Raw genomic sequence first — 23,296 nt, 5'->3', positions numbered from 1 at the left:
AAATGCAACCCCCAAAGACTACAACACTAAGTAATCCTTTATGCTGCCCTTTTAACATTCATAAGAGTTGAAACACCTTGGGCGGAATTCTCCGCTCCCGCGATAAATCGGGAAGGCCGTCGTGAACTCGGCCGAGTTTCACGAAGGCCTCGGAGGCCGCTCCTCGCACCTTATTCACCCCCACCCGGGGGGCTAGGAGCGGTGCTCCGTAACTCTCGGCCGCCGGACCTTGACGCTTGCGTCAAGGCGGCGCGCCGTGAATGACGCAACGGCGGAGCCTATGTGACGTCAGCCGCGCATGCGCAGGTTGGCCGGCTCCAACTTGCGCATGCGCGGCTGACGTCACGACAACTGACGGCTCAAATCCGCGCATGCTCGGTTGCCGTCTTCCCCTCCGCTGCCCCACAAGACGTGGCGGCTTCATCTTGCGGGGCGGCGTAGGGAAAGAGTGCGTCACTTTGAGATGCCGGCCTGACGATCGGTGGGCACCGATCGCGGGCCAGTCCCCTCCCAAGCACGGCCGTGGTGCTCACTCCCCTCTCCGCCCCCCACAAGCTTCAAACGGGCATTTGGCGCCCATGTTTACGACGGCAGCGACCAGGTGTGGTTGCCGCTGTCGTGAACCGGTCGGGAACGGCAGGCCGCTCGGTCCATCCGGCCCGGAGAATCGCGGTCGCCGTGAAAAATGGCAAGCGCCGATTCTTCCGAGCGGGGGGGTTGGAGAATCGCGGGAGGCGCCAGGGGGGTGTGTCGTGAGTCGCCCGGCCCTCCCGCGATTCTCCCACCCGGCGTGGGGAGCGGAGAATCGCGCCCCTTTTACCAGAAGCACTTCAGGTTAAAGTCTCTACTGTTATTAGTTTTAAATCACCAGGATCGATTTAAAGTCTTTAGGTTATAGAGAGACTCTAATACACCTTCTGGCTGTGACTGCAGCTATCCAACACTGAAAACGAAACTAAAACACACCCTGCAGCAAACAGCCTATAACAAAAGTAAAATGCTGACAGGCATCCCAGCTCCACCCACTCTCTGACATCCCCCATGGGTGTAATAAGCACCCATTTCATAATGGTATGCTCACTACAGATACTTATGTACACACCCATTTATAAACACCATTTCTTAAAGGTACTGTCACATGACAATACACCTTCAAACTCTGCCTCATCCAAGTCCCTAGCACTAAGTGAGTCCCAGTGAATGTAGGGGAAGTTAAAATCCCGTACCACAACGACTCAGTTACTTTTGCACCTCTCCAAAATCTCTCTATCTGCTCTGCTATCTCTCGCTAGCAGTTGGGAACGCCTGTCATAAACCCCCAACATTGTGATTGCCGCCTTCCTGTTCCTGAGCTCTACCCAAATTGCATCATTGTATGAGTCCTCTGAGGTGTCCTCCCACAGTACGGCTATAATATTCTCCTTAACCAGTAATGCTTCTCCCCACCCTTTTTACATACTCCTCTATCTCTCCTGAAGCATCTGTATCCTCCAACGTTCAGCTGCTAATCCTGTCCTTCCTTTAACCACATTTCTGTGATAGCCACACATCATAATTCCAAGAACTAATCAGTGTTCTAAGTTCATCTGATGGTAGCCATGATGTGGAGATGCTGGCATTGAACTGGGGTGCAAGAAGTCTTACAACACCAGGTTAAATCCAACAGATTTGTTTCATTCACCTGAGGAAGGAGCTGCGCTCTGAAAGCTACTGATTCGAAACAAACCTGGTGTTGTAAGATTTTTTAATAAGTTTATCTGCCTTACCTGCTACACTTCTGGCGTTGAAACAAATACGCTTCAAACCTCTGTGTTTGAGCAGACAGGATGATGTTATTCTCTTATTTTTGTTCTCTATTTCCCCTTTAGTTATTACACCTTCTAAGCTAGGGCTCTGGTTCCCACCCCCACAATATTAGTTTAAACCTCCTGAGTGACTCTAGCAAATCTCACAGCCAGGATATTGGCACCCCTCTAGTTTAGATGCAACCCGTCCTTCTTGTACAGGTCACACCTGCCCCAGAAGAGATCCCAATGTTCCACAAATCTGAAACCCTCCCTTCTACACCACCAGTTTAGCCACATATTTTACTGCACTATCCTCCTATTTCTAGCCGCAATGGCACTTGGCACAGGGAGTAATCCTGAGATTACAACCCGAGAGGACCTGCTTTTTAGCTTACTGCCTAACTCCTTAACTCCTTCCTCCTTCTCCAGGAACTCATCAATCTTCCTGCCTCTGTCTTTAGTACCTATGTGCCGACGACCTCTGGCTGTTCAAACCCGCCCCTCCTCCAGGATATCGTTTGTTCGTTCAGAGACATCCTTGACCCTGGCACCAGGAAGGCATCATACCATCCTAGAGTCTCTTTCATGTCCACAGAAGCGCCTATCCGTGCCACTTGTAGTCAAGTAATAATAATAATCTTTATTGTCACAAGTAGGCTTACATTAACACTGCAATGAAGTTACTGTAAAAAGCCCCTAGTCATGACATTCCAGCGCCTATTCGGGTACACGGAGGGGGAATTCAGAATGTCCAAATTACCTAACAGCACGTCTTTCGGGACTTGTGGGAGGAAACCGGAGCACCCGGAGGAAACCCATGCAGGCACAGGGCGAACGTGCAGACTCCTCACAGACAGTGATCCAAGCCGGGAATCAAACCTGGGACCCTGGCAATGTGAAGCAACAGTGCTAACCATTGTGCGACCATTCCACTCATCAAGTGTGACAAATCAAGGGATAAAATGTACCTCCTCTCACCCAGCTTCGAAGTCCCACCTGGCTTCAAATTTCCAGCTCCCAAACTCACTATTCGATGCGTCTCACTCTGGATTTGTCCGCTTGCTCTTAGAGTGCTCGGTGTCCAATTCGGCAGGGTCGGGGTTGCCACTTGAGAGGCTAACAACTGCATATTCGCACTCCTCATCCCAGCCAACAAGATGGCAGTACAGAGAGCAACACCTTGTTTGCGGATGCCGTGCTCGAGAACCTGCTGGATGCTGTGGAGGACAGACGTGCCACCTTCATTCCTGGGGTGGGAAGCAGCTGCCGCTGTGCACCGGGTCTGGGCGATGATGGCAGGGGCATTGAGCGCTTTGGGCCCCACCGCCAGCACTGGATAGCAGTGCCGAAACAAGCTGCACGACCTCTTCAGGACAGCCAGAGTGAGTAGGGCAGCACTGTGCACCTGGCACCAGCCCACATCCCACACACCTGTAACCCGTCCCCTCACTCACCGGCAGTGTACTTGCTCCCCACCTTGCACCACATGCCAGCACCCATACCAGCTACTATGGTGGGCCAGGAAAGAAGGCAATCACCAAGGTGCGAGTCGGCATCATGCAATAAAGTGAGACCCTGCTGCATTGTGATTTCTCATGGCATGTGTGACACGGTGCCCACCCCGCTATCACACCCACCATCCCAACCCGCCTGGTGGCGGGGGAGCTAACCGAGCTTGCTCCGGGTCTCACCCACGTCCCACAGAGTAGCCCCAGGGAGGAGGAGATGATGTGGATGTGCCGGTGACTCCCACAGGGGAGGTACTGGAACACCCATGCGCCTCAGACTCTGCCCTCCTGTCCCTTTCGCATTCAATGAGCAGTGGGCAGAACAGTATCACACCACTTGGGACATCGGAACGACTACCGGGCCCATCCAAGTCCCGACGCTCCTGAGGATGGCAGCCATAGGGGTCTCATGTCACAGGGCAGGATTTGCAGCAGGCATCCTCCACTCCTGATGTATTGTCTGGGGAACTACTTAGAGATAGCATTAGGGCCTGTAAGGCCAGAATGTTAGACACCGGTTAAGTTGTGTGGGTGCAGTACATAGATACTGGGGCTATGGTACAGACTTGCACATAAATGTTCACCTTTTCACAACAAACATTTGCACAAACATTTCAATCTGCCTTGGTGCTCTGTCAGATGGTGTGAGGGATGGACTGGACTGGCTTCAGAGGGAATGCTGGGGTGGCAATGGGCCGACGTTGGAAGTGGGCACAGCCTGGGCTGCGTGATCAGACACCGCGCAACGCCCTGTTACCCCTCCCCTTCCTCAACCTCAACCACCTCCCCGCGCACCCCGTCTCCAATTCCGCCTGCTGAAGACTTTAGTAGGACAGTGTGATGACTTGGCCAGATTGCTTGCAGGGATCACCCACGTGAACTGTGGAAAGTGCTACCATGGGCAGGAGTCAGACATTGTCAAACTACGAGAAACACCAGAACTCGTTGCATTGTGGGTCGTCATCATCCTCCATCCCATGGACCAAACCCACTGTTACTGGCAACACAGGACCTGCACCCCGTAGTGAGGAAGGTAAGAATCACGGAGGGGGTTGAAGGTGGGGCAGAGGTGGAAGTGGTGCAGGGAGCATGTGGTTGGCCGGCGTCCGGGGGTGAGGGGAAATGTGGGGATGGGGTGGGATGTTCATGCCTTTGGCAAGGACCCCTAGAACCTGGAGGCAATTAGAGCATCCCGTGCATGCCGGCCCTGGAGCACATACTGTGCAGCTTCCTGTGCCTGCCCAAGCCCCATGTCCTGCTCATCTTGGCCCTATCCCGCATCTGATGATGTCTGGCAGTTATCCCCCTCCTCTGCTCCTCGGCACGTTGCTCCTCTGCTGTATGATGTTGTGGAGGACGCAGCAGTGTGTCAGGATGTGGGAGACTCCGAGTACTATATTAGAGGGCCCCTCCAGAGCTGTCCAGGCACCTGAACCGCATCTTCGGGATGCTGATATACTGCTCGATAATGCCCCTGGTCACGGCATGGGCATCATTGTAGCGGGTCTCCACGTCGGTCTGTGGCCTCCAGATAAGCATCATCAGCCATGACCGCAGCAGATAGCCCCTGTCGCTCAGGAGCCAACCCCTCACCTGGGTATGCGCATCAAACATGTCATGAACTGCCAGGATAAAGGCATTGTGTACACAGCCCGGCTATCGGGCGCCAACATGTATGATGTGCAGCTCATGGCCACACACCAGCTGCACTTTCATCGAGTGGAACCACTTTCAGTTTATGAAGACGGGCCTGTCATGGGAGGGTTCTCGTAAGAGGACCTGCATCCTTGCTCGTAGGAGGACCTGGGGCACCCCAACGATTGTGGCGAACCCCGCTGCCCGGGCATCCTGGTGGGCCTGGTGCATATTCAGGCTGATGTGTCGCATTGTTCTACTGCTCAGCCGGAGTCTTCGATGACATGCCCGGTCTGTCAGGTTCTCGAATGGCAGGCACTGCCCGTACACACAAGGCCTGATGCAGCTCATCCTTCCCACCTCTTTCTTGGTCTGTTGGGTGGCCAGCTTTCCATCCTCACTGGCTGGCTCTTGTTCCTCTTGGAAGGCTCTGCTGATGCAGGGTCCTCCCTATGAAGCTCCTGCTCATACAGCCTCAATGCAACCTCCAGGGCCATGGCGGCCAGGATGAAGGCCACCATTCCTACTTGGATTCCAAAATCCATTTTCTGCAGGGGCTAAAAGGCAGATATATTAGCATGATGCATACTCATCTGTCCAACCAAGTTCACCAGGTTACATATGGTCCTGGCCTGCATGGCCCCTGTCCCTGCATGTCCCCCCCCCCACTCCTCCCCCATTCCCTCCCCCATCCTCACACCCATCCTCAGCCGTTCCCCCAGCATTAGGCCCTCTTAAACTCACCCCTGGCCTCGTAAGTGCCTGGCACCCGTCCCAGCCGACAGCGGTATCGATGACGGCCCCTGTCCGGCGCTCTCCTGTCGGGGCTACTGTGTACATCCACCTTGGGTGGGCTGCGTGATTACCCGCCAGTGGGTGGAGCCCAGTTGTCCGAGGCGGGGGCACCCACATGGCCGGTTTTAGCCTGCGCATATACGTGCGACAGTGTGCTGTCAGTCGGATGCGCAGCAAGATGGCTGCCTTGCAGTCTATGGCAGTGGTGCTCCGTGCCTGGCCACCCCAGTTACTGGGGGTCACCCCGACCTCACGGCCTTACTCCCCGCCACTCCACCGGCCCTGGCAGATGCCTCCCCCCCCCCCCCCACCACACAACCCTGCAACCCATGGTCATGCCTGTGGGAATATGTCCTACCTTCTCTCTTTCTATCAGCAGCCACTGTGCCTGTTTCCCGATTTTTAAAACCACAAGTGAAACCCGCCGTCAGTCATTCCTCCTGGCGGAAGCAGAGCATCGTGGGAGCCCCGGAGAAAACTGCATCAGGCCCGTTACTGATAGGCCCCAATGGCGTTTATTGAACATGCGGAGTAGAATGCATTCATGCCACTGTCGAGGCACCGGAACATAGCATTCTGTTGGGTGCCCGGCGCTGGCCACAATTTTATGCTCACATGCGATTCTCCCCAGCTTCCACTTAGCTGAACGGAGGATCTTTTACGGCACATATTGATGCGGATGCGAGGAGGGAGCGGGAAAAATTGGGTGAATGGTATCATAGAGTTAGATCGCAGATATGCAAGCTGTTCATCCCCAGATTATCAATGGATAGGAAAAAGATGCAAATGCAATTCAGTTTGATCTCCATAGATGGGGCAGTTCATCAGTTGAGGCGAGGTAAAGGGACAATTTCTGAGTATTGCGAGAGGGCAAGTCGGCACCTGACATATCAGCGGGAGGCTGAGAGGGAGATTGACCAGATTAGAGTGCAGGATGGGAAGCTGGTTTCGGCTCAGGAGAAGATGACTGGAGCATTTAGAGCCTTCTACGAGATGTGATACAATTCCAAACCACCTCGGGATGAGAGGGATATGGTGGAATTTTTGGGGGAGTTGAAGTTTTCTAAGGTGGGGGATAAGTTTCGGGAAGGACTCGACACTCCGTTGGAGGTGATCAAAGAAGCGCTGAAGTTGATACATTTGGGGTTGCCCAATGATTTCACCGGTGGAATTTTATTAAAAATTCATAGATCAACTGGACCCTTTGTTGTTGGGGATGTTCAGGGATTGCTTTGAGAAAGGTGCCCTGCCACAGTCACGAGGGCAGCCATCGATTTCTCGACTTCTGAGGAAGGAGATCCCACAGACCGCAGGTCATATCGTCCGATCTCCCTGTTAAACGTGGACATGAAGCTTCTAGCTAAGGTGTTGCTGTTAAGATTGGAGCCTTGTCTCCCGGAGGTGGGAAAAGACCAAACAGGATTTTTAAGGAGACAGAGGTTGACAGCAAATGTGAGATTGTTGTTGAATGTGGTTCTTACTCCAGGGGAGGGTCTGGTTCCGGAGATCATTATTTTGCTTGATGCGGAGAAGGAGTACGACCGGGTAGAGTGGGACTACCTGTTCGCGATACTGGAGAAATTTGGGTTCGGACCAGGCTTTGAAGCCTGGGTGCAGCTGTTGTATGCGGCCCAACTTTCCAGTGTTTGTACTACCAAAGTGACTTCTGAGCCTTTTTGTCTATACCAGTGTACTTGGCAAAGATGTCCAATATCCCCTTTGTTATTTTCGTTGACAATAGAGCCACTAGCCATGGTGCTGAAGGCTTTGAAAGCTTGGGAATGAATAGATAGAGGAGGGGTGGAGAATAGGGTCTTGCTATACACCACTGATTTGCAATTATATGTTAGGGATCTGGTGGTGTCCGGTGGAAACATTATGGAGGTCTTGAAGCAGTTTGGAGTTTTTTCTGGCTGTAAGCTAAATATAGAGAAGAGCAAGTACTTTGTGGTTGGGACACTGGAGCGAGGGGGGGGGCTTAGCGGGTTACCATTCCATTTCATGAGAAGTAATTTTCAGCATCTGGGGTCCAGAAAGCAATGGACTGGGGGATACTCCGAGATTAAACTATACAAATCTGATGGGTGGTCCTGCAAAGATAGGACGGTGTCCCACTATTCCTGCCAGACCGAGTACAACTGGTTGAGATGAATATCTTGCCGAGATCCTAATTTTTAATCCAGTGTGTCCCAGTATTCCTGCCCAAGGCATTTTTCAGAGAAATTGACCAAGGTTTATTTGGGCAGGTGAGGGCCTGAGGATCAGGAGAATGGTGCTGTACAGGAAGAGACAAGCAGGAGGCTTGGCCTTGCCAAACTTTTAAGATTACTATTGGGCTGCTAATGCTGAGAAGGTGCTGGAATGGTGCAGGTTCTCTGAGGCTCTGTGAGTCCAGGGAGGAGCAGAGTCTGTGAGGGGGGCAAGCCTGTGGGCATTGGTAACGGCTCTGCTCCCGGTGGTGCCAAAGCAACACTCGACAAACCGGTGGTAGTAACCACATAAAAAATTTCAAACAGCTCCGTCAACATTTCAACTTGAAAGCTGCCTTAAGGTTAAAACTATGTGCAATTCAAGTCTGCTAGGCTAGATGCGAGTTTAGGGAGTGGAAGGAGAACAAGTTGGAGAAGGTGGGAGATTTATTTTTAGAAGGTCAATGTGCTAGCCTGGGGGATCTGAGGGAGAAATATGGGCTTACGGACGCTGATGTGTTCAAGTATCTCCAGGTGAGTAGCTGGCCTGTCCGCACGCATACCACCAAGCATGGCAATGACGGTGGAGCACTGCGTCGTCGTCGTCCCCCCCCCCCCCCCCCCCCCCCGCCACCCCACTGGCAGGGTAATAAATCCAATGATCCAATGAGGAGGACTTCCACAGTAGACCCCACAGCAGGGCGCAGGACAGAGGCCGCAGAGTGTATCTGGCATGGGTAGTGCAAGCCATCGGTACCCCAGCAGGGAAGGGTGGTGGAGTTAGCGACCCCCCAGTGTCATGCACCGACGGGGCCAGGGGCGCGGTGCAGCAGGCAATGTATCAGGAGGAATGGGTGGGGTTGGGAATGCGAGCGGGGGTTACATGTGGGGGCAGGGGCTGCAGTGCAAGCCAGAGCCATTGGGCAGCCCTTTGGGCCTGGTTGGGCACTAGAGTACTCACCATGCTCACTTGTCTGCGCTTCACCCCCTCCAGAGAATTAATTTCAATATTCAACTAGGAATGGTTAACATCTGCCTGGCAGATGCACTGCGGCTGTACGAGCAGAAGCTCGTTGAGAAGGACCCTACAGAACTAGAGCCTTCCCCAGAGGAGCAGGGACCAGCTGGAGTGGATGGAGAGCCGGCCATTCAACAGTAACAGGAAGAGGTGGGATACCGGCAGCACCTGTCGTTTGAGGATCTGCCAGACTGAGCTTGTCGTTGAAGACTCCGGGTGACCAGGGAGACCATATGGCATGTCTGCCGCATCATTGGGGATCTGGAGCTGCGGGAGGTATGTGGGAGGACATCCGCCCCCTGGTGATCATTAAGGTGATGGTCGCCCTGAACATTTATGCCATGTGGTCCTTCCAGGCATCGAGTGGGGACCTGTCTGGTATATAGCAGACCTCTGTGTATCCGCGCTATCATAGAGGCCCTATATGTCTGGGCAGTACAATACATCCACCTGAATATGGACCGAGCCCACCAGGTTGTCCTGAGAGCGAGATTTGTTACCATCACTGGGTTACCCCAGGTCCACGGGGTGATCGATGGGACGCATGTCCCCCTCCGAGCACTGGAGCATGAGGGGGTGCCATTCACACAGTGGAAGGGATTTCACTCCCTCAACATGCAGTTGGTGTGTGACCACTAGCTGCACATCATGCACACCTGCGCACAATACCAAGGCAGTATGCACAATCCTTTCATCCTGGCACACTCAATAGTGCCTGACACTTTCACGCCGCTCCCTCGTGTGAGAGATTGGCTCCTGGGCAACAGTGGTTATCCGCAGCGGTTGTGGCTGATGACACCTATCCGGAGGCCTCAGTCCAACGTGGAGAACCGCTATAACGATGCCCATAAGACCATAAGACATAGGAGTGGAAGTAAGGCCATTCGGCCCATCGAGTCCACTCCGCCATTCAATCATGGCTGATGGGCATTTCAACTCCACCTACCAGCATTCTCCCCGTAGCCCTTAATTCCTCGCGACATCAAGAATTTATCTATCTCTGCCTTGAAGCCATTTAGCGTCCCGGCCTCCACTGCACTCCGCGGCAATGAATTCCACAGGCTAACCACTCCCACCACTTGCTGCCCATGCAGCAACCAGGTGCGTCATCGAGCAGTGCATCGTGGTCCTGAAGATACGGTTCAGGTGCCTGGACTGCTCTGGAGGGCCCTCCAACATAGTCCTGGAAGGGTCTCCCACATCGTGGTGGCCTTCTGCGTCCTCTACATCGTGTGGCAGAGGGGTGACCTGCTGGAGAAGGAGGATGAGCGCCAGGACTTGTCCGATGAGAAGAATGCAGACAAGGGCCAGGGTGGGCATGGCATGGGGCCTGGGCAGCTACAGGAGGCCGAAAAATATGTGCGCTAGGGCTGCTGCACATGCAACAAACTAATCACCTCCAGGCTCACCAACTAGGCCCCCTGGCCACCAGCAGGCCAAATGTCCCCTCCCCCGTTCCCCCCTCCCTGCACTACCCCCACCCACGCACCTGAATGCCCTTCGGTGCTTCCCTTGTGCTCCACTACAGGCTGCTGGCCCTGGGTTGACAGTATCAGTGGGTCTGGTCTATAGGATGGAGGATGATGACGAACCGCCCTTAGTAGTGTTCTGGGCCAGGGTTTAGAAAACTTCAAAGTATATCATGGAGTTCACCCGACCTACACCTGTTTATCGATTTTTGTTTCGATGCGCACAAGGGCCTGCCTTTCAGGTGTTATTCAACAGAGGCCTTAAGCACTTTTAATCAAAAACAAGCTTTATTCTACAAATTTAGTTAACATTTTTACAAACACACACAGTAAGCATTTTTATCAACTGCAAACATAACTACTCCACACAGCTACAGTTATCTATGTGAAATGAAAATCGCTTATTGTCACGAGTAGGCTTCAAATGAAGTTACTGTGAAAAGCCCCTTGTCGCCACATTCCGGCGCCTGTTCGGGGAGGCTGTTACGGGAATTGAACCGTGCTGCTGGCCTGTTTGGTCTGCCTTCAAAGCCAGCGATTTAGCCCTGTGCTAAACCGCCCCTAGTTACCTCAATAACTTTCCCCCTTTAACTAAATCTAATAACAAGGTCCCATAAACCAGAAACCCCTTTCCCATACCAGCCTCCCCGAACAGGCGCCGGAATGTGGCGACGAGGGGCTTTTGATAGTAACTTCATTGAAGCCTACTTGTGACAATAAGCGATTTTCATTTTCATTTCAAGATGTGGCCCAACACATGGCACTCTTACTATTTTTAAGGCTTGGTATGGATACTCTTGTTTCCTTTCCAAAACAGCAGGATTGGTTTCCTTCCAGAAAACAGTTATTACTTTTAAGTTATCAAGTAATCTGGAAACAGCATTTAAACTGAAGATAGAGAAACACTTCTTTCCAACCTGTGCAATACAAAAAAACAGGTCAAACTCAAAGCAAAAGTAAAACCTAGAGCCACGACCCTGCTCAACCCACGCAATGACATCACAGAAGCCATGTGCTAAGACAAAATATTTCTTAAATGGACTCTTCCATGATAATAGCACATCCCACTGTCCACCCGGGTAATCCCTGGAAGCATGCTGGCCATTCCAATTTACGGTCCCATCGATCCCCTGGGGTTGGAGGTTTGGGTATCGGAGCGAGGTGCGATGGCAGGTTACTCACCGGGCAGGCCCTGCCACATGACGCCCCCAGATAGGGGCTGGTTTAGCTCACAAGGCTAAATCGCTGGCTTTTAAAGCAGACCAAGCAGGCCAGCAGCACGGTTCGATTCCCGTACCAGCCTCCCCGGACAGGCGCCGGAATGTGGCGACTAGGGGCTTTTCACAGTAACTTCATTGAAGCCTACTCGTGACAATAAGCGATTTTCATTTTTCATTTCATCTGGCCCCATTCCCTGACACCTCCGAGGGCGTTCCCGATAGTAACCCCTGACTGCACTGGGGGCCCTGGCCCATATCCTCCACCAACACGCGTGCCCCACACCTGCCACTTCATTCCCCCTTCTGCCGCTCCACCCAACACACCCTCTGCTCCCAGCACAGCCCATCCCTCACACTCTTGAGACAGAGGACTGAGACAGTTGAGTATGTCACTGTACTCATGTTTATTGTGATATACGCAAGAATTGTGCCCGAGCCCCTATCACTAACCTTTGTGCTTCACTAATGCCAACTTAACTGGTGTATAACCGTTTGACCTTATATGCCCTAACGCTCCTTCTACTTGCTCCCCGGGTGGTGCATCAGAAGTGGAGGCAGCCTGCTGCGTTTCTCGCCTTGCGACATTGGTCCTCTTTGGCAGTCGTCCTCTAGATCGACTGGGTCCAGATGGCTTCCGGGTGTCACAGGTGACCTGTTCTGCCCTCTGCCCATCGGATGCACCATGGACAGGTGGGGAGGATACGGAGGCACTGCGGTGTTCTGACACCTCCCCTGCTGCAGTCGTGGCATGCACCGAATCACCTCACCCTCCCTTGGGTTGCCACATGGCGCTACCAGTTCTAGAATCCTGCTCTTGTCTTGACCAGGGTCTCCATGCTCGTAGCCGTGGAGTACAGGGCTATGCCACGTTACTTATGGACAGGCTCAGGCCATCCTGCACTAGCCCAATGCCCTCGACGTCTGCAAGCCATGACTCGTTGTCATGTACATCGACCACCACCCGCACAGACTGCCTCAGGCTTTGAACATCCTGATCCATGGCTGATACCTTTGCATCCAATGCCTCCATCGCAGATGCCACCAGTGCTGTGTTGGCCTGGCTGGCACACATTGTCAGCACCATCTTCTGCCCTTGCAGGCAGTTGGACTCCTCCCATTCTTTAGTCCCCGGTCATGCGCCGGCATCTCCAACAGTGATGGTACCAGCCTTTCCAGAAGCCCGTGATCGGTCTGGACGGCAGCTAGACCCTGGAGTCAGGCCGCCCTCCAACTTTCCGCCCCTTTGGGGATGCCTACCTCCAACTGATGTACTGCTGCAAATGTGTGGTGTGCAGCAGAGTGTCCCAGTAGCTTCTTCATTTAAATGCCCAACCACAATGAGTGTCTCTGCGATGATGGAGGATGTCGGTGACAGTACTGACGAGAAACCAGTGTGGTCCCCGGGCATGTGCTCCGGGGCGTTGTGGGGCTACAGCAGACGGGTCGAACCTCAGATGGTCATGCTTCATAACCAGGTGAGACGCTGGGTTGTGGCTAAGAGCGAGTGACCCAGACGTACCCCCCTCCTTTTCGTCAGGTGATCCTGCAAGACAAAAGACAAGAAGCACGGTTACATCATGGGTAGATGTGTTGGGGAGAGGGGTGACTCAGATACCCTCGGACATCGCAATTCATTGGGGGCTCACTTGGATCTCTGATACCGACCTCCGCTATTGCGACTGCTCACTCTCCAACCATACTGATCAGGTCCAACACTCTCTGCTCTGCGAAGGTGAGGGGCTGCAGGTCCGATGGACCTCCTCCAGTCTTATCCCGGTCACTGTGGTTTTGAGCCGCTTTCTCCTGGGGAACAGATAATGCACAGTGTGAGACACTTGGATGTGTGCAGCGCAGGGGGTCAGTGGCCTGTGTGCAGGGCACCTGGCCATTGTGGGCGGTATGGATGGTGGCATGTGGTGCAGGGTGGGGTGCGAGGGGGCTGCCGATGGGTGGGGTTCAATCGCCCTCTTGGAGGGGAGGGGGTGCTTTGTGTGTGTAGGACAGTGGTTGATGCGTCACCCAGCACTGCCTACCTGTCCGCCTGTTGGGGGCCGTGCGGGAGTTTGGGACTTGGGTGGTGCCGGAGGCAGGGAGCTGATGACTCACTCTGGCCACCTTTCGGAGGTTGTATAGCTTCTTCCTGCCCGGTCTTGGCAGTGGGGCCCACCGTGCTCACTGCCTCTGCTACCGGCACCAAGGCCCGGTTGACATTAGCGGGTGGCAACCTCTTTCCCACCGCTTGGACCGGGTGCCCCGCCTCTCCTCCATGGCATCCAGCAGTGTGTCCAGCTCTGCACCGGCGAACCTTGGTCCCACTCTTTGGAGTGGTGTCTTTGTGGCTGGAATGAGAATGTGTGGGGAGTGGAGTGCTTACATGCATCTGCAGCTTGTCAGGCTTTCAAGTGCAAATCCCAACCATGGTGAATCACACGCTGGCCTAGTTTGTAATCGTACTAGGCCCACATGGTGCCGGTGCTGGTCCATTGGCATGTCTTGAAAAGCTCCTGGATCGGCGCCGCCATCAGACTGTCGAATACCTGAGATTCAGTCCTAGTGTCAGCACTTAGTCAGAGAATAGAATCGTATAATTTACAGTGCAGAAGGAGACCATTTGGCCCATCAAGTCTGCACCGGCCCTTGGAAAGTGCACCCTACTTAGACACAGGGAGGAAGTGCAAACTCCAGACAAACAGTCACCTGAGGCTGGAATTGAACCTGGGTTCCTGGAGCTGTAAGGTAGCAGTGCTAAACACTGTGCTAACATGTCGTCCAATTCTCTGAAACGGAGAATCCTGCCTTTGGACTATGTGCAACAGGCACCTCAAAATCATGGAGAAGTACCATCAGCGTTGCATTTACAAGACCCTGCAAATACATTGGCAGGAAAAGTGCACCAACATCAGTGTTCTTACTAGGCCAACATCCCTGGCATCGAAGCATTGACCATATTAGGTGGTCCACATCATCTGAAAGCCTTACACGAGACTCCTGAGATAAGTACTCTACTCAGAGCTGCTGCGACAAAGCAAGCGAGCCCCAGGAGGGCAGAGGAAACACTTCAAGGACACCCTCAAAACCTCCTTGAAAAAGTACAACATCCCCACTGACACCTGGGAATCCCTGACCCAAGATCACCTGAAGTGGAGGAAATGCACTTGGGAAGTAGCTGGAACACCTCGAGTATTATCTCTAAGAGAAAGCTGAAGCTAAGCATTAACAGAAAAAGGTGTGGGTTGCAACCTGGACACCTCACTTCGCCAGCCACTATCTATCTGTGACAGACTGCAGGTCACACATTTGTCTCCTTAGTCATGTGAAAATTCATTTTTAGTCTGGAATGAAGTCATCATCAACTCCGCTGAACTAGCTAAGAAGAAGAGAAGCCCTCAAGAGGTCATTTAAATGAAGACAGCTGTGTGCTGAGGGCAGCATATCCTTCCAAATGGAGTGGAAACTGTTAAGACCGGTCCCCAGACAAGATCCCCTAATTTGTTAACTTCCTGAACAGGATCCCGATTTTGTTATGCTCCTGCGTGAAGAGGACTTTGCTTCCTCTGCTTCTTTATTCATCCCCCTCCACAATTGGTTGCATCAAAGTTAGTTTAAAAGGAATCCCTTCTCCAGTGGATCCTCTTCCCAATCCAAATGCATTTATTTTTTAAATTTAATTTTTTGAGTTAATTTAACCAGGCTTTCTTGAGTCAAAGAAAGAGTAAATTTAATAGTTACTCAAAACCTGAGAAAATAATTAAAAAATGCAACACATACTTTCACATGCTGACCAGAAATGAGAAGTTGAAAGTCCAGATAAAACTATATAAATCTAAAAATTAGTCTTTGGTGTGGTGAACGTATTGTTTTAACCATTCACCATGTATGTTACTGTATCACGCTGTTGCCCATGTGGGCTCCACCTATGGACCAGTGTACGATTTTGCATGGAATTTATCAGGTTGGTGCCCTTGTAGGCTCCGCCCCTGGCCCCGCCCTTTGATGGGAGATATAAAGAGCAGCAGCCCTGTAGGCGGCTCTCACTAGCAGAGCAGTCGCAGGCAGGCACTGTTCGAGTCGATTAAAATCAGTTTACATCTACTCTCTGTTTCGCGTGAATTGATGGTCGCATCAATTTAATTCTTCTACAACACCACAATGGAATCGGCCCTCAAACCTGACCGACTGGAACTCGACCCGCAAGCCGCCGAGGCCAAAGAGATTTTTTTGCACTTGCTCCCCTGTTTCAAGGCCTAACTCGTCGCCTCCTCCTTGTCGTCCGTCTCCGACGATCAGAAGCTGAGCCTCCTCCACACCCGGATGAGCCAACGAATCTTTGTACAACTCAAGGAAGCCTCCACTTACGCAGATGCCCTCACGATACTGGAGTGCCGATACGTAAGGCCAGTGGACAAGGTATACACGTGGCATCTCCTCAATACTCGCCACCAACGCCCCGGGGAATCACTGGAGGAGTACCTACTTGACCTCAAAGTCCTTGCGCGAAGTTCGAACTACCAGGCCGTTACGGCCACTCAACATATGGACCTCGCCGTTCCTGAAGCCTACGTGGCTGGAGTCAGGTCCAACTACGTGAGACAGCACCTACTCAAGAAATCTGCCCTCAACCTGGAAGAGACGGTAAAGCTAGTCTCCTCCCTGGAAGTAGCGTTCCAGAGCCTCAACGCGTTCCCGTCTGATCACGCGACCCCACCGTGGACATCCGACCAGAGAGTACCCCAGGCCTGTGCCGCGCGGCTGCCCACCCAACACGGGGGGCTACACTGCTATTTCTGCGGCCAGCATCAGCACCCCATGCAGCGCTGCCCGGCTTGGAATGTAAATTGCAGCGACTGCAGTAAAAAGGGACATTTCGCTAAAGTTTGCCTGGCCGGATCCAAATCCTCAAAATCACAGGCCGGACTCTCAGACTCACAGGCCCGCAGACAATGTGGCTGCGTGCCTGCCGGCTCCGCCCCCCCGGACGCGTCATCGGCCTCGTGTTGTCCGTGGGGGCAGCCATCTTCAAGCCCACACAACATGTGCGACTCACGGGGGCTGCCATCAAGGCCATCGTCACCCACGTGGCCCACCACGTGCGACTCATGGGGGCCGCCATCTTCCTCACCGCCCGACACGTGCAACCAATGGGGGCCGCCATCATGGCCGCCATCTGCAGCGCCGCCCGACACGTGCGACCGACGGGGTCAGCCATCTTGGGACCACCCCAGCACCTCCGACCACGCCGTGTTCCCACAACACAGCGCGGTCACCCTTGACCAGTAGCAACCCAAACACCTCCGGAGTTCCATGATGACCGACCGTAACGCCTTGCCTGTTCGACTCCGGGAGCACGGAGATCTCCATTCATCCAGACATGGTAAGGCGCTGCTCGCTCCCAATCTTCCCTCCACTTCAAACCATCTCCCTCGCTTTTGGGTTGCACTCGGTGCAGACCCGGGAGTGCACTACCGCAACCCTTGCAATACAGGGCGCCGAGTACGCCGATTTTAAGTTATATGTACTCCCCGACCTCTGCGCTCCTCTCCTGTTGGGACTGGACTTCCAGTGCAACTTCAGGAGGCTAACTCTGAAGTTCGTGGGCCCCGACCCCCACTCACCGTATGTGGCCTCGCAACCCTGAAGGTCGACCCTCCCCGGCTCTTAATCTCACCGCCGACTGTAAGCCAGTCGCCAGCAGAAGCAGGCGGTGCAGCATCCAGGACAGGACTTTCATCCAGTCCGAGGTCCAGGGACTCCTGCGGGAGGGGATCATCGAGGCCAGCAATAGCCCCTGGAGAGCTCAGGTGGTGGTCGTCAGTACCGAGGAAAAGAACCGGATGGTTGTAGACTACAGCCAGACCATAAACCGACACACGGACCTCGATGTGTACCCCCTTCCCCGGATCGCAGAATGGTTAACCAGATCGCACACTACCGGGTGTTCTCCACGGTGGATCTGAAGTCTGCATACTACCAGCTCCCAACCCGCCCGGAGGACCACCACTACATGTCCTTTGAGGCAGATGGCCGCCTCTTACCACTTCCTCCGGGTCCCCTTCGGCGTCACAAACGGGGTCTCGGTCTTCCAAAGAACGATGGACCGAATGGTGGACCAGTATGGGCTGCGGGCCACATTTCCGTACTTGGACAACGTCACCATCTGCGGCCACGACCAGCAGGACCACAACATCAACCTCCAGAGATTTCTCCAAACTGCCCAAACCCTTAACCTCACTTATAACAAGGAGAAATGCGTTTTCCGCACAACCAGACTAGCCATTCTCGGCTACGTCGTGGAAAATGGAGTTCTAGGACCTGACCCCGACCGTATGCGCACCCTCCTGCAACTCCCCCTTCCCCACTGCCCCTTGGCCCTGAAAAGGTGCCTCGGGTCCTTTTCCTATTACGCCCAGTGGGTCCCCAACTTTGCGGACAAAGCCTGCCCACTAATCAAGGTCACCACCGTCCCACTGGCGGCCGAGGCCTGCCAGGCCTTCAGCTGCATCAAGGCGGACATCGCCAAAGCCGCAATGCACGCGGTGGACGAGTCCGTCCCCTTCCAGGTGGAGAGCGACGCGTCAGAAGTCGCCCTTGCCGCCACCCTTAACCAGGCGGGCAGGCCAGTAGCATTTTTTTCACGTACCCTCAACGCCTCCGAAATTCGACACTCCTCAGTCGAAAAAGAAGCCCAAGCCATCATGGAAGCTGTGCGGCACTGGAGGCACTACCTCGCTGGTAGGAGGTTTACCCTCGTCACCGACCAACGATCGGGAGCCTTCATGTTTGATAATGCGCAGCGGGGCAAGATCAAGAATGATAAGATCTTGAGGTGGAGGATTGAACTCTCCACCTATAATTACGATATCGTGTATCGTCCTGGGAAGCTCAACAAGCCCCCAGATGCCCTATCCCGCGGCACATGCGCCAGCGTGCAAGATGACCAACTCCGAGCTATCCACGATGATCTCTGCCACCCGGCGGTCACCCGATATCTCCACTACATCAAGGCCCGCAACCTGCCCTACTCCACCGAGGAGGTCAGAGCCATGACCAGGGACTGCCAAATCTGCGCGGAATGTAAGCCTCACTTCTATCGACCAGATAAGGCCCACCTGGTAAAGTCATCCCAGCCCTTTGAACGCCTCAGTATTGACTTCAAAGGGTCCCTCCCCTCTACCAACCGCAACACGTATTTCCTCAACATCGTTGACAAGTTCTTCCGCTTCCCCTTTGCAATCCCCTGCCCCGACATGACCGCGGCCACCGTCATTAAGGCTCTGCATAGTGCCTTCATCCTGTTCGGTTTCCCCACATACGTCCACAGTGACCGGGGCTTGTCGTTCATGAGCGACGAACTGCGTCAGTACCTGCTCGGTAAGGGCATCGCCTCGAGCAGGACTACCAGTTATAACCCCTGGGGAAACGGGCAGGTGGAGAGGGAGAACACAACGGTCTGGAAGGCCATCCTCCTGGCCCTACGGTCTAGGAATCTCCAGTGTCCCACTGGCAGGAGGTCCTCCCCGATGCGCTCCACTCCATTAGATCCCTCCTTTGCACGGCCACAAACGAGACCCCTCATGACCGCCTGTTTGTTTTCCCCAGGAAATCCACCTCCGGGGTCTCGCTTCCATCCTGGCTGAAGACACCGGGGCCCGTCTTACTCCGTAAACACGTCAGGAGCCATAAGTCCGACCCCCTGGTCGAGAGGGTCCAGCTCCTTCATACCAACCCCCGTACGCATACATAGAACACCCGGACGGCCGACAAGACACGGTTTCCCTCCGGGACCTGGCACCCGCAGATTCCACTGCCACCGCCACCCCAAATTACCGCGCCCAACCTACACTGACTAGCTCCCCCACCCTTACATGGCACCCGCACCCCTCCTGCTCCTCCTCCCCCCTTCACCGACCCACAGGAACAAAGCTCTAGAAGAGACGATCCCGGAGTCCACGTCTGTCCCCGCACAGGCGGCTTCATCACCTATGCCCGTACGGATGAGTTCAATACCCAGGCCAGCTGCGATACCAGAGCTTCGGCGATCACAGTGCACGATACGGGCACCGGACAGACTGACCCTGTGAACCCTTCACCCTACCGGACTTCAATTTTTTAACAGGAGGTGAATGTGGTGAACGTATTGTATTCACCATTCACCACTGTATTACACTGTAATTACGCTGTTGCCCATGTGGGTTCCACCTATGGACCATTGTACGATATTACATGGAATGTATCAGGTTGGTGCCCTTGTGGGCTCCGCCCCTGGCTCTGCCCCTTGAGGGGAGGTATAAAGAGCAGCAGCCCTGTAGGCGGTTCTCACTAGCAGAGCAGTCACAGGCAGGCACTGTTCTAGTCGATTAAAGCCAGTTTACATCTACTCTCTGTTTCGCGTGAATTGATGGTCGCATCATTTGGCTCCTCCGTGAGCATAAATGGCGATATGTTACAATCATCAATTTAGGTTATTGCAATAGAGCTAACTTTGGCAAGATGGCTGTTAGTTTGAAGACACAGGGGGCTGGATTCTCCGATCCCCGAAATCGCGTTCAGCGAGAGGTTGGAGAATCCGTGATGTCGCCCAAATCGGGGGCGGAGCTGCTTTCACGATGCTCCGCCGCCAGCACGCCGCATGCCTTATCCACGGCCTCAGACCATTGCCTGAGACTCCGCGATGCCTCATCCCCGACCGGCCGAGTTCCCGACAGCGTGGGACGTGTGTGGTCTCACCCGTCGTAAACTCAGCGTGGTGGCTGCAGACTCAGATTATGAAGGGGCTTCCGGATGGTGGGAGGGGGGGAGTCCTGGAAGTTGGGATAAGGGGTGCAAGAAGTCCTGAAAAGGGGGAGCCTTCAATGATCCCCCATAGCGTGGTATCATCACTTGGGAGGGTGGCATAGTGCCCATGCGTGTGGGGGTGACATTGCCTATGGGTTGGGGGTGTGTTGGAACCTTCAAGCCCACTTAGAGATCAGGTGCACACTTTCAAAATTATGGCCCAAGCTCTGAAGAGCCGGTCTGGCCAGTGAGTTCAGCTCCACTTGTGTGAGCTAGCCCGGTGAAAAACTCCACAGGGCCCAAAACAATGACTAAGTGTGATTTGATAGCAGTGGAGAACTCGCTGACAGAGCCAGGGAGAACTCCCAGAAAAATCAGCCATAAATGACACTTAAAAACCTTACCGTTCGATTGTGCCCTAGGTCTACTATCCTTAAAGGGAAAAAGCAATAGCTTTTGTCCCAGAATCAGTTTCCTTTGAACTCAAGACCATTCTACATTCTGAGCCACAGCCTCCACAGCCACAGGAGATTAAAGTTCAGAGAAATGGGGGTGGGAGACAGAGTGCCCACCCAAGTTTCCTTACTGCCTTCATAAAGTCATGACTGGAGGCTGAATGAGGCCATTCACTCCATTAAGTCTACACCGACCCTCTGAAAGAGCACCCCATCCAAGCCCTCTTCCCTGCCCTGTCTCAATAACACCTTAACCTAACCTATACATCTTTGGACTCTAATGGGCAATTTAAAATGGCCAATCCACTTAACCTGCACATCTTTGGTCTGTGGGGGAAATTGGCGCATTCAGTGGAAACCCACACAGACACAGGGAGAATGTGAAAACTCCAGTCATCCAAGGCTGTAATTGAACCTTGGTCCCTGGCGCTATGAGGCAGAATTACTAACCACTGGGCCACTGTGTAATATCACATCAATAATGGAATTTTGGCGGGAGCAGGCTTTTGGCACGACAACTTCAGGCGGACACAGAGAGTAAAATTCAAGCCCATGTTTAAAGTTTTAGTCAGTTCACAGCAAATTTGTTACTGCCCTATTTTTTGGTTGTTTTAAATGTAACAGGTTAATTGACGCTTCTTGTATTTCTAGCTGAACTCCATGAAAAAACAACTTGAAAATAAGAACAAGTCCAGTGAAGAACTGAATCAAGAGGTGCAAAACTTTGCAGTATATAAATAATAGAGAGGCTAGACAATATTGTGTAAACTAAGTACTAAACGCATTCTCTTTTTTTTTAATAAATTTAAATTACCCAATTTTTTTTCCAAATAAGGGACAATTTAGTGTGGCCGATCCACCTACTGTGCACATTTTTGGGTTGTGGGGGCGAAACCCACGCAGACACGGGGAGAATGTGCAAACTCCACACAGACAGTGACCCAGAGCCGGGATCAAACCTGGGACCTCAGCGCCATGAGGCGGTTGTGCTAACCACTAGGCCACCATGCTGCCCTCTAAACGCATTCTTAATAATTGGGACAGAGTCCAAATGTTTTTTACAAAAATAGAGTTAAGAAATGTACATGGCAACGGAATGTATCTCAATTTCTTAATTATTAGCCATATTATTTGATTTAATGGTGGAAGAACCTCAGTATACGCACTCATTGGGAATACTCACTAAATCAAGGAATCCAACCCGAGTGTCAAAATTGTAATGAATGAGTTTGATGTCAGCAAATCTTAAGCTTTTAGAAGCATATACAAATCCAAGAGAATCCTGTGCAGATGGTTCCTGTGGGAAAGTCACCAATTATTTACATTAGTCTTTTTGTGCTGCTCACGGATTTAAATTGGGCACCATACAACTTGGTGGGCTATTTCTCGGAGTATTTTTCAAAAATTCGACTGCATTTTTATGAAGCGTTTAAATACACATACCCAATAAGTTCTTTATACATTTAATTATTCACTCGTAGATACATTTTATGAGGGAGCTTCCTTTTTAAATGGCATTCCCATCGCTGAATCCTCCACAATCAACATCCTGGGGGTTGCCATTGATCAGAAACTGAACTAGACTAGCCATATTGATACTAACTCACCTCCCGACTCCCCAGAGCCTGTCAACCATCTACAAGGTCAGGTGTGTAATAAAATACTCTCCATTTGCCTGGATGAGTGCAGCTCCAACAACACTCAAGATGCTCAATACCATCCGGACAAAGCAGCCCGCTTGATTGCTCCCCCTTCCACAAACATTCAAACCCTCCACCACTGGCAAACAATGGCAGCCATGTGTACCATCTACAAGATGCAATGCAGGAACTCACCAAGGTTCCTATGACAGCACCCTCCAAACTCATGACCACACTTAGAAGGACAACAGCAGTTTTGTGTTTGGTTGCTTCCTTGATCATGAAGGTGCACACAGAACACAAAAATGTGATTACTACAAATATTTACTCTGTTGCTACTTCTGTTTATAAACCACGAGCAGCGAGTACGTTTATTGTATTGACCAAATGACCACACAACCAGTATGTTAGTTCAAAAGACAGTTTATTATTAAACACAAGACCTATCTCTCTGTGCAATGATACATGTGGCTGCGCACTACATCTATCAACAAAGATGGCCTTTACTTACCTTCTCAGGTAGCAATCGTGGTCTTGAACTTGGCTGGTCGTTATGCTGCAATTCGAATGGGCACAGGCCCAAAAGAGACCGATCCTTAGTTCTTATCCTTCTTCTCTTTTGGGCCCTTTTGGGCGGTGTTAACTCAGGATCCAATGGATCAATAGGGTCTTAATCACTCTGATCGATACTGGCCAATTAGGGGCGGGTACCTTGATGGCTGGGCAGGTCCTAGTGTTATTGTTCCAAGTGTGTATGCGTTTCCAAATGAGGGGAGGTGGAGCTGGGGAGTCTGCTTCTGTTGCTATT

General features: G+C 52.6%; 1 protein-coding gene across 5 annotated transcripts in view; it reads left to right on the top strand.

Annotated features, from left to right (window-relative positions):
• The window catches only part of sycp1 (synaptonemal complex protein 1), a 741,816-nt gene that overhangs the window by 470,445 nt on the left and 248,075 nt on the right, over positions 1 to 23,296 (top strand). For 3 of the 5 annotated variants that reach the window (XM_038820847.1, XM_038820846.1, XM_038820844.1), the window contains one exon: positions 21,500 to 21,562. The exons of the other annotated variants lie outside the window; for them this stretch is intronic. In XM_038820847.1, coding sequence (XP_038676775.1) covers positions 21,500 to 21,562 — 63 coding nt within the window. The remainder of the gene's footprint in view (positions 1 to 21,499; positions 21,563 to 23,296) is intronic. 5 annotated transcript variants of the gene reach the window in all.

This window comes from Scyliorhinus canicula, chromosome 15 (genome assembly GCF_902713615.1).
Source record: "Scyliorhinus canicula chromosome 15, sScyCan1.1, whole genome shotgun sequence".
Lineage (NCBI taxonomy): Eukaryota > Metazoa > Chordata > Chondrichthyes > Carcharhiniformes > Scyliorhinidae > Scyliorhinus > Scyliorhinus canicula.
The sequence above is the reverse complement of the archived record's forward strand: the minus strand, read 5'-3'. Positions and strand labels throughout refer to the sequence as shown.